At 35.9% G+C, this 11787-nt stretch overlaps 1 protein-coding gene across 2 annotated transcripts in view; it reads left to right on the top strand.

Moving 5' to 3' along the window:
- Nup205 (nucleoporin 205) overlaps nucleotides 1-11787 on the top strand; it is a 68931-nt gene that overhangs the window by 1061 nt on the left and 56083 nt on the right. For both annotated transcript variants that reach the window (XM_015493800.2, XM_048786904.1), the window contains exons 2-6: nucleotides 5665-5807; nucleotides 7394-7565; nucleotides 9641-9785; nucleotides 10326-10485; nucleotides 10894-11122. In XM_015493800.2, the coding sequence (XP_015349286.1) occupies nucleotides 5665-5807; nucleotides 7394-7565; nucleotides 9641-9785; nucleotides 10326-10485; nucleotides 10894-11122 (849 nt within the window). The remainder of the gene's footprint in view (nucleotides 1-5664; nucleotides 5808-7393; nucleotides 7566-9640; nucleotides 9786-10325; nucleotides 10486-10893; nucleotides 11123-11787) is intronic.

Genomic DNA, 11787 nt, shown 5'->3' with positions numbered 1-11787 from the left:
CCCCCCCCCCCCCCGGGGGCTGTTGAAAAGTGGGTGTATTTTGACAGTCACAATTCCTGAGATGCAGTACAGGCTTGTAGTAGGCAAGGCAAGATTCCAAAAGAACTGAGCAGGGCAGAATGGTCCAGAAAACATTCAGAATGTTAATGCCTCGATTGAGACTTTCTTAACTATTAAGAGATTATCATTGCAATCGCATGTAGGGAATGTCATTCAAGAGAACTAAGACATCTCTTTCCTGGGAGTATTTTCTGCAGTCTTTTGTTGTTACTGTTTGTTACAGTTCTACTTTCACAGGACCATTGCTTTTGGGAAGTTGTCTAACTATGAGTTTTGTAAATAAAACCATTTCAGAAATGCCCTAAGTTATTTTATAATAATGAGTTGTTATATTTGTTGAGCACCTACATGCCCCAGAACTGGAGTGAGTGTAATATTTGCATTACCTAATCTAATGTCCTTTATGACCCCTGGAGTAGCTTCTATGAAATTCCTCACTTTATAGATTTAGAAATGAGACTTTGAGTGGTTGACTAACTTCTCAAAGTTAAAACAGCTAAACCAATCTTTTGAGCTTATGCTAGTGCATATTAGGGCCTAAGCACAACCTAATTGATCTTATGACAAACTTTTTATATTTATGAATTTGGCATTGAATTTACACGCTTAATATTGTAGATGCTGTCTTCTCACTAAATGTACACTTAAAAGCAAGGCTTCCATGTTATAACCCCTCCGGGGCTGTTGAATATGTTATAATTGTGGAAATGTCCACTTGTTTAGTATGTACCTTGGCGGGGGAGGTAACTGGGGATTGAACTTAGGGGCACTCAACCACTGAGCCCCATCCCAAGTCCTTTTTTGTATAGTATTTAGAGACAGGGTCTCACTGAGTTGCTTAGTTGTCTCACTTGCTGAGGCTGGCTTTGAACTCAGGATCTTCCTGCCTCAGCCTCCCAAACCACTGAGATTATAAACCTTTGCCACCACGCCAGGCTTAGTATATTATCATCAAACATAAATCATTGAAGGAAAGCAAAAAGTAGTTTCCAAAAGAGTATACATTGTGTAATAAAGCTTTGTGACAGGAGTGTTTAATTTGCAACCAAAAAGGAAACACTTAAAGGCATGGAGTCCAGGAGAATATCTTTTGTTTATTTATTTAAAAAATTTATTATTGTTATTTTGTTTTTGTGGTGCTGGAAATAGAACTTGGGGACTCATTTATGGTAGGCAAGCACATTGCCATTGAGCTACACTCCTGCTCCAAGAGAATATGGAAAAAAAACAAAACAAAACAAAAACCATTTTAGGGCCAGGCACAGTGGTGCATGCCTGTAATCCCAGCAGCCTGGGAGGCTGAGGCAGGAAGATTGAGGGTTCAGAGCTAGCCTCAGCAAAAGTGAGGCGCACTAAGCAATTCAGTGAGAACCTGTCTCTAAATCAAATATAAAATAGGGCTGGGGATGTGGCTCAGTGGTTCAGTGCCCCTGAGTTCAATCCCTGGTTCCAAAGAAAGAAAGAAAGAAATCCTATTATGTGCTACAACAAAAATGAATCTTGAGAACATTATCTAAGTGAAATAAGAGGGTCACAAAAGACATATTGTTTAATTTCACTTATATAAACTATCTAAAATAACCAAACTCTTAGAACAGAAAATAGAATGGTGGTTGCCAGGGACTAGGAAAGAGAGAATGAGTTGTTTAATGGGTGTATAATTTCAGTTTTGCAAGACAGTGTAAATATACTTAACAAAAGATGGTATTCCATGTTGGTTCTTTTTTAATTACACACACACACACACACGCAACTTAAAATTTGGAGAAGGGAAAAAAGAATGAGAATTCTAAAACTTATGCTTGAATTTCAGCTGTATGAGTCACTAGTATTGTGAACTGTATCACCTGCACTGAGTAGGCATACTAGCAGCTTAATATGTAAGCCAATATTAATGTCATTTGACAGTTCTTCTGGTCAGCCCTGTCAGTACAGTAGTGACTGTTTCAGACCCTTTAAAGCCACTCCTCAAACCTTTAAATTCCAACCCCTATCTAGAGAAAATAGAAGCCAACAGGTATGAATTCTTTTTCATCTTCAAACCTAAAAATCTAAATGTATCTGCCTCCTTTTGAATCCGTTTCCTTCTGGCTTACCTAAGGTGAATCCCACTCAGATGTCCTTCTCCCTGTTATTTCTCTCTTGTATATTCACCTCTTGCTCTTTCTTCTCCACTAACTCCCTTCTCTAGGTTGATGTTATGCTTTGCTCTAATTACTGTCTCTTTTTTTTTTTTTTCTTTTAAGAGAGGAGAGAGAGAGAATTTTTTAGTATTTATTTTTTAGTTTTCGGTGGACACAACATCTTTGTTTGTATGTGGTGCTGAGGATCGAACCCGGGCCGCACGCATGCCAGGCGAGCGCGCTACGGCTTGAGCCACATCCCCAGCCCTGATTACTGTCTCTTGCTCCTCTTCACAGTCACACCTTTGAAAAGATTTGTCAGTTTTCACTGACTCCATTTTCATATCTTCTATTCCTTCATTTGTTCTAGTCTGTTCTCATCCTCCTAAACTGCTCTCAGTAAAGGTAATAGTTAGATTTCATACAGTCTAACAGACATTTTAAATCTTCATCTTGCTTGATTGTTTAGAGTAAGCACCAAAATCCTCAGCATGGGTTAGGAAGTCCTGTATAGCACGGCAGTGGCCTCCCTTGCCAAATCCTTATTGTCTGTTTCCAGCTCTCTTGGCCTTTTCTAGTTCTTTGACAGGGCAGTGTTCCCGCTTGCCTTGGGTCTCACTTGCTATCTCTTTCCTGAAATGCATATCTTTACCTCTTATCCTCCAGATAACTTCTACTTTTATTCTTCAGAATTCAGCCCAATTATCACTTCCTGAATCCTTCTCACCGCTGTAGTTGGTTCATATCCCTCTATTATGTGCCTCTTGTCCTGGGCACCTTCCTTCATAGTACTTATTAACACAATTGGATATTACATTTATGCACGATCGTATGATCGATGTTTCCTCATTACGCTATAAGATCATAGTACCTCATAGATGATGGATGAGTGAATAAAATTTGCTGGAGGTATCCCAAAATGTCAAGGAAAATGAAAATTTACACATTTAGTTGTTTGGGAAAGTTTATAACTCCTCTATTTTGTGTGGTACTGGGGATTGAACACAGGATGCTCTACTATTAAATAAGCTCTATGCCCCAGCTTTCATTATGATGATTATTATTTTTAATTTGAGACAGGGTCTAACTAAGTTTCCCAAGTTGACCTGTACTTCTGTCTCAGTCTCTAGGGTTACAAGTGTATACCACTACACTTGGCTAATTTTAATTAGTAATCTATAAAAAAATTTTAAAATTGATCAAACTGAAGATAAATCTTTGTCATGGTTACCTTTGGTGATGTGTTGATATTAATGATGGACTAAATAGGCTAGTACATGTATATGTTGTGTGTGTGTGTGTGTGTGTGTGTGTGTGTTTGATCTGTTATTGACTGCTTCCCCAGAAAAGGAGAAAGTGGAACTTTAAAGTTCACTGAGCTTATTATACCAATCATGTAAAATACAAGGATATTTATTAGTTCTGCAAAGGTCCTATTATATATTAAATATTTTAAGAGTACAGAATTAACTTTTGTCAGCTCTTTATCAGATTTCTGGAATACTTGTAAGCCATGCTTTGTTTGCCTAGGGATCTTTTTTCCCCCAGTACTAGAGATTGAAGCCAGTACTTTGTGTTCTACTACTGAACTATTCCTCTAGTCACTTTTTTTTTTTTTTTTTTTGATACTGGGGATTGATGCTTCAGCACTGAGCTACATCATCAGCTCTTTTTATTTTGAGACAGAGTCTCACTAAGTTGCTTAGGGCCTTGCTGAATTGTTGAGGCTGGCCCTGAATTTGTGGTCCTCCTGCCTCAGTCTCCCAAGTTACTGGGATTAAAGGTGTGTGCCACTGCAGCCGGTTTAGGATTATTTATCTTATTCAGTGTGATTCAACCTTTGATGATCCTTGATGAAGCTTAAGTATTTTTAGGTAAATGAATTTGCTTGTCTAGATGTGATATTAATCTCTTCACTTGCCATGCTATTTACCATGTATTTCTGACATACCTAAATTTGTCTTCTGAAACTTTCATTTTCCAAGTATTCTGCGTGGAAGCAGTGTAACCTGGTGGTTTGTGCACATTCTGAGGCCAGACTATCCAGTTCAATTCCTGCTTATCCGGTGTGATGTTCAGTGATTGTTTTGACTTTTCTGCCTCAGTTTCTATATTTGTGATATGGAGGAATATATGGGTTGACCTTATAGGGCACTATAAAATAAAAATACATGTAGAGAGCTTAGGGCTGTGCTTAGTAGCACATAGCAAAAGTTCAATAAGAATTACCCATTATTGGCTGGGTGTGGTGGTACACAACTGTAATCCGAGCAATTCAGGAGGATTGCAAATTTGAGGCCAACTTTGGCAATTTATTGAGACCCTGTCTAAAAATAAATAATAAAAAGAATGGGATTGGCTCAGTAGTTGGTATTGATAGAGTGCCCTTGGGTACAATTTCAGTACTACCACCAAAAAAAAAAAAGAAATTTTTATTATTATATTTCATAAGTCAAAATGTGATCCTTTTTATGTGACTTTTAAGTATTTCATGTTTCTATGCTGTTTGTTTACTTATTTAATTTTGCAGTGTTAGAGGTTGATGCTGTTTTTTTAGAGCTCATATCTCACCCACAATTAAAAAATAAAGTACATTTTTTTCAGCTTCTTAAACAAATTTTTTATTTATTTGTTTTATAAAATCTGTGTTATTTTCCTATTCCTGCTTTTCTTTTGGATATTAGGAGGCGAGGAAAGGCACTTAAACTTTATTGAGTACCAGTGACATGGCAGGCATTGTATTGTGTTTATCTCATTTAAAAACTTAAGAACCGTGTAGCTCAGTGCAAGTGCTTCTGGTTTCAATCCCCAGTACAAATAAATAAATAAATAAATAAACAAACAAATAAATAAATAAGCAAGCAAGCAAATAAATAAATAAATAAAAAAGAAAGGGTGCTCTGTGTATAGTTCAGTGTAGAATGCTTGCCTAGCACATGTGAAATACTTGGTTAGAATCCTTAGCATCACATAAAAACAAATAAAAATAAATACCATTAAAAAAAATAAAATTGATATGACTAAGAAAACAGTTTGGAAAATGTATTTTGCTACTTCTAGTGTAGGTGCGTATATATGCATATGAACATGATATATATATGTATATAAATAAAACCATTAAAAACCCTTTGCAGCAGATGACACCTCTGGTTTACACATAAGGAAATCAAAGCTGAAAGAGTTTATTTTTTCACTCCAGGTCACATAGCTAATTTGGTGATAAGACCTTAAGTTATATTCAGATTTAGTCAGAATTTATTTGAATTTATGTTAAGTTAGGAAACATGATGGTTATATTTTACCTAAGAATTCTCCTAACTTGATTTTATATCAATGTTTAGCTTGTATATAACCTCTTATATTAAAGAGTAGCCACGAATGTGGCCAACTTGTTTGGATGGTAACCTCACATTATTTTCCAAATTGTATATTTTTTTCTTTGACGCTGGTTTTAATTCTTCTTCTTTTTTTTTTCTTCAAGCTGCTAGTCTATGGGGTCCTTACAAAGACATTTGGCAAACAGTGGGAAATGCTCTTTGGAGAAGACAGCCCGAAGCTATCCACCTTCTTGACATGATTTTGAAGAAACACAAACCTGACTTCATCTCATTGTTCAAAAATCCAGTAGGAAATTTTCTTCTTGAATTTTCTTTTTTCTGTTTTCTTTAAAGAATTGAAGGAGCAAGTAAGCTCTTAGTGCATGTAAATAAAATGTTACTTAAATTGTTCCAGTGATTCAAGTTTTTCTTGGAGTAACTATTGTCTTCTTTTTGTTCTCTATAGAAGTTACTAATGAGTTTATCTCCAGCTAAGAGTTAAACTTAATAATATTTGAAGTTAGGAAATTCATTATATTCCACAAATACTAGCTGCCTTAGAATTTCAGACCTATATTTATTAATATACCTCAGCCGTAAGATTATTTCCAGACACACTTTAGCATTTTAAGTGTTCATAGTGTTATGTAATTTTGTTAGCTAAACTAATTAATTCTAATGTATTATTATTCTCTGCATCTTGAAGTTCTTTGCAACTAGGAATAGAATATTTTGATGGAGGGGATTCAAATTTGAAAACTCTTTTTCTTCCTCTCTCTTTCCTCCCTCACTCCCTTCCTCCCCTCCCTTCCATCAATCCTTCTTTCCTTCCATCCATCCTTCCATCCATCCATAGAAAAAGCCCTGTCCTGGAGCCTGGGAGCCAGTTGAGCTGAGTTCCAGACTTGGGTCCATCACTATAGAGTTGTATGACCATAGACAAATTACCTGGATTATCTGGGTGTCAGTTTTCTTGTCTGTAATAGCAGAGCTGGGTGAAATGATTTATGTAGTCTTTTTTTTCCCCTTCATTTAAAATTTTTTTTGTTTGTTCTAATTAGTTATATATGATAGTAGAATGCATCTTGACATCATACATAAAAGGAGTACAACTTCTCATTCTTCTGGTTATACATGATGCAGAGTTACAAAGGTCATGTAATCATTTATGCACATAGGGTAATAATGTCTGATTCATTTTACTATCATTCCTTATGTAGCCTTTTCTAAGATCTAAAATTTTATGGTTTATGAGGTAATTCTGTGATGTATGTCCTTTGTTAAAATTTTTTTTTTTTTTTTTTTTTGGAGGTGCTGGGGATTGAACCCAGGAGCACTTTACCACAGATTTACATCCCCCACTATCACCCCCTTTTTAAAAAACTTCATTTTGTGACAGGGTCTTACAAAGTTGCTGGACTTATAGGCAAGTGCTGCCCGTGGCATTTGTTAAATATACAAATCAAAGAATCTTTTTGGAAATAAAACTATATCTTATATTAATAAACTCTGCTAGTAGTTTAATAATTCATATGTCCATTTATTATTTCCCATTTAAAAACCTTATGTTTTTATTAATTAGGTGTATATTTGGAAAAGTTCTTTAGAAACTTGAAAAATAGAATGTTGTTTGTGTGTTTTGTCTAAATTTTATAGTTCAGAGTTTAGCAGAGATAGTTTATTGAGAAGGTAGTATTAGAATTAAAAAGTTGAAGTATTGCAAAATGTTACTTCATAAAGATTTAATTCCAGACTATCTTGGTTAATCTTGTTTTATCTGGGGTTTATCTTGTTACAGTCTGCATTATCATGAATACACTTCTATAGGTAATGCTGTAGGCCCTTCTCTCCATTTACTATTTTCATTACTTGATTACAATTTTATCATTCTAGCCAAAAAATGTTCAACAGCATGAGAAGGTTCAGAAAGCCAGTACAGAGGGAGTCGCCATCCAGGGTCAACAGGGAACCCGGCTTCTTCCTGAACAGCTCATTAAAGAAGCTTTTATTCTCAGCAACCTTTTTGATATTGGGGAATTGGCAGCTGTTGAGCTTCTCCTTGCTGGTAGGTTGACATTTAACTGATACATTGATAAAGCAGTATAGAACTATTAAATTAGGCACTCAAAATTAAAGTATTTCAATGTTTGGATTCTAAAATAATTTCTAAGGATGTGGTTTACTTGACAAAACCATATTCAAAATATTTCTTTTTGCTTACCTTTGATTAAAGGGAAGACTTCAACTTAGTGATCAGAGTTGTTAAATTCTTAAGATAATTAATTACACTGAATTACGGTAGGCTTTTACATGGTAACTTACTAGCAAACAATAATAGGTTGTTCTGGGTGTGATGGCACACACCTATAATCCCAGCAATTTGGGAGGATGAGGCTGGAGGGTTGCAAGTTTGTAGCCAGTCTCAACAATTTAGTAAGACCCACAGCAACTTAGCAAGCTCTTGTCTCAAAATAAGAAATAAAAAGGGTTGGGGATATAGCTCAGTGGTAATTTGCCTCTGGGTTCAATTTCCAATACAAGGGGGAAAAGAAAGAAGAAATTTCATCTTCGGAGTTTTATAGCACAAAGCATTTATTGCCATAAAGGTAAGGTTACTTCTTTTTTACAGATTTTTGGATGAGGTGATTCAGAAAATGAATGACTAGGTCAAAAATAAGATAATTTCAATAATAATATTTGGAATAAAATAAGTTAGTGGGACATAGAAGGGGCAGGTTAGGGTAATTCTGTATCGCATACTTAATCACAGCCTCTTAGTTGATATTTGGCCTGGGACCCAGTGATGAGAAGGTGGCAGCCCCAACCTATTGGGGAAGGCTGTACCAGGCAGACTAAGCAGTAGGTGTTTGAGGTGTGAAGAAAAGGCCTGGTTAAGGGAAAAATACCACTGGGCTGGAGTTTCATGAATGCGCAAGAGAGTGAAAGAGGTTGAGGATGCAGCAAGAATCAGATTGTGTTGGGTTTTGTAGGCCATGGGAGTTACTTGGATGTTATCTGATTGCAATGGGAAGTTGAAATATATATGATCCAGAATAACAGATTGGAATTTCTATAAAATGAGCAGGTTATTTTAATTATGACAGAGGAAATGTGAAGAAAATACACACATTTTGAACCAGTGTTTAATGTCTAAAAGTATCTTGTGCTGCTTGGCATGGTGGAGTATGCCTGTAATCTCAGAGGCTCTGGAGGCTGAGGCAGGGGGATCACAAGTTCAAAGCCAGCCTCAGCAATGGCAAGGCACTAAGCAACTTACAAAATAGGGATGGGGATGTGGCTCAGTGGTTGTGTACCCACCCTGAGTTCAATCCCGGTACCCTGCCCCGCCAAAAAAGTTAACTGGACATGCTTTAGGTTTGAGTGTAACTCAGAACTTTCATTTAAGAAATATTTATTTTATATTTACCCTGTGCCAGGCCCTGTCATAAGATTCTAGCAATATGAAGATAAATAAAACTTCAACTAGTATAAAGGAACATATAGTCTAGTCATGGAGAAATATGTGGAAACCATTTTGAAACAATTCAATGCATGAATTCAAGTTTGTATGCAAACAAGTCCAGGTGTTGCAAAAATGTGGAATGAGGGACACTCGGGAAAGTAGAGGGCATCAAGCAGAAGACATCACCTGGACGAGGGGAAAACAAAGTGATGAATTTAGGGAACTGAAGTGAGTGCAGAAGAGCAGTGATTGGGGTAGAGAAGAAAGGTAGGAGATGAACTGAAAGACTGTGGAATTCTTTCAAAGGGGAGAGTAGGCTAAAAGGCAGAGTGAGGGGCTGGGATTGTGGCTCAGCGGTAGAGCACTCGCCAGCATGGGCGGGACCTGGGTTTGATTCTTAGCAACACATAAAAATAAAGGCATTGTGTTGTGTCCATCTACACCTAAAATATGTATATGTGTGTGTGTGTATATATATATATATATATATATATATATATATATTTTTTTTTTTTTTTTTTTTTTNACATTTGGCAAACAGTGGGAAATGCTCTTTGGAGAAGCCAGCCCGAAGCTATCCACCTTCTTGACATGATTTTGAAGAAACACAAACCTGACTTCATCTCATTGTTCAAAAATCCAGTAGGAAATTTTCTTCTTGAATTTTCTTTTTTTAGGAGAGCACCAACAGCCACATTTTCCTGGACTTACTAGAGGATTAGTAGCTGTTCTTTTATACTGGGATGGAAAACGGTGCATTGCAAATTCTCTGAAAGCCTTGATACAGTCCAGACGCGGAAAGACTTGGACTCTAGAACTCAGGTCTGTTTGCTTCTTGGGATTTCAGAGGTTAATTTGAGATTACCTAAAGAATTATAATTTTAAAAGTAACAGAAATTTCCATAAGTTTTTACAGTTTCAGTAAAATATGTAGTATAAGCTAAACTTAGTAACGTAGTTATTTTGTAAACCAAATAAAGCAAGCAGTTTAAACTTGCTTTATTTGGTTTACAAATAAAAGTACTTATCTGGGCGCTGTGGCACCCGCCTATAATACCAGTGGCTCAGGAGGCTGAGGCAGGAGGATCACAAGTTCAAAGCCAGCCTCAGCAATTTAACGAGGCCCTAAGCAACTTAATGAGATTATCTCAAAATGAAATATAAAAATGGCTAGGGATGTGGCTCAGTGGTTAAGCATCCCTGCGTTCAATCCCTGGTACCCAAAAGTAAAAAGGTAGGTTATAATTAATTCATCCTGGTTGTTTTCAGTAATATGTTATCAAAAGAGCTTTTGCTGTATCATTTATTATGAGGAAGTATAAGCATAATTGTTCAATATAGGTTTATTTCTTTTCATTACAGTCCAGAACTGGTTTCCATGACAACACGTTTTACAGATGAGCTGATGGAACAAGGATTGACTTATAAAGTCCTCACTCTGGTGTCACAGATTGATGTGAATAATGAATTTGAGAAACTACAACGAGAGAGAGGTTTGGGCAGTGAAAAACATCGCAAAGAGGCAAGATGAGATGAGTTTGTGGGTTGTTTGTATCAAATCTGAAACAGAGGAATCATGACAATTATAATACTTTTGACATAAGGCAAAAGAAAATTAATAATGCATTTCAAAATATGTAGTCAGCTCTCTATTCACTAGCATTGGTTTCAGCTAGTTGTGCATGTGCCATTCTAGTATTTGTTCTGAAATGAGCTCTTCAAGAAATTGGTTACCCCATATTTTTAAGGAATTTAAGTTTAAGGAATAAACAATAGGATTTATTCATAATTCTAGAAATAAGACTTTAGGATCACTTGGATTCAGATAGTTTTGTTATCTTTGACAAAATTTTGTAATATGATCATTTTGTAATATGATCAGGGTTCCTGTAATTTATTTATATTGATAATCATATGTTTTTATTTCTAGGTTTCTGATCTTATCAAGGAGTGCAGGCAGTCTCTGGCAGAAAGTCTTTTTGCCTGGGCATGCCAGTCACCATTAAGCAAAGATGACACTCTCCTCCTTATTGGACATTTAGAACGAGTGACAGTTGAGGCTAATGGCTCACTGGATGCAGTGAATTTGGCTCTTCTAATGGCACTTCTATATTGTTTTGATATCAGTTTTATAGAACAAAGCACAGAAGAACGAGATGGTATTGAATTTTATGTGTTTTAGTACGTTTGTTTTTGAAAATGAGGTTTAAAATTGTGGAGAAAATATTCAAGAAAGGTAATATTTAGCTACCAAAATACACAATTGCCTATTATTTCTGTGTGTGCAGTTCAGCCTTATTTGAATGTTTAGATGTAAGATCACATTTAAGACTCACATTCAGTGGCAGAGTGCATGGTTGACACATGAGAATAGTTAGGGTCACTATCACAGCAACAAAAAATGCAGCTCCATTAGTTATTCCTACAGGATTGGTTTCTTTCCATATTTAGAGTGGACATGTTGAAGGAAGCATGTATATTAATACATGCTCATGAGTTGGTTTGATTGCTTCTTTACTACTTATTCACATTTTCAAACCTTTCAGGAAAACAGTTTGTTGACTATAATGTCAGTAGTATTTCATCTTTGCTGTTTGGTTTTTTTGTGAGATAAAAATTTTTGTAGACATTAGTTTTTTTTTTTTTTGTACCAGAGAATGAACCCAGGAGCATCTAACCATTGAGCCACATCCCCAGTCCTTTCTTAAATTTTTTATTTTGAGACAAGATTCCACTAAGTTGCCTAGGGCCTAAGTTGCTAAAGCTGGTTTTATTTATTTATTTTTTTTTTAAAGATGTTCTTTTTTTTTTTTTTTTTTTTTTT

This window comes from Marmota marmota, unplaced genomic scaffold, assembly GCF_001458135.2.
Source record: "Marmota marmota marmota unplaced genomic scaffold, marMar, whole genome shotgun sequence".
Lineage (NCBI taxonomy): Eukaryota > Metazoa > Chordata > Mammalia > Rodentia > Sciuridae > Marmota > Marmota marmota.
The sequence above is the reverse complement of the archived record's forward strand: the minus strand, read 5'-3'. Positions and strand labels throughout refer to the sequence as shown.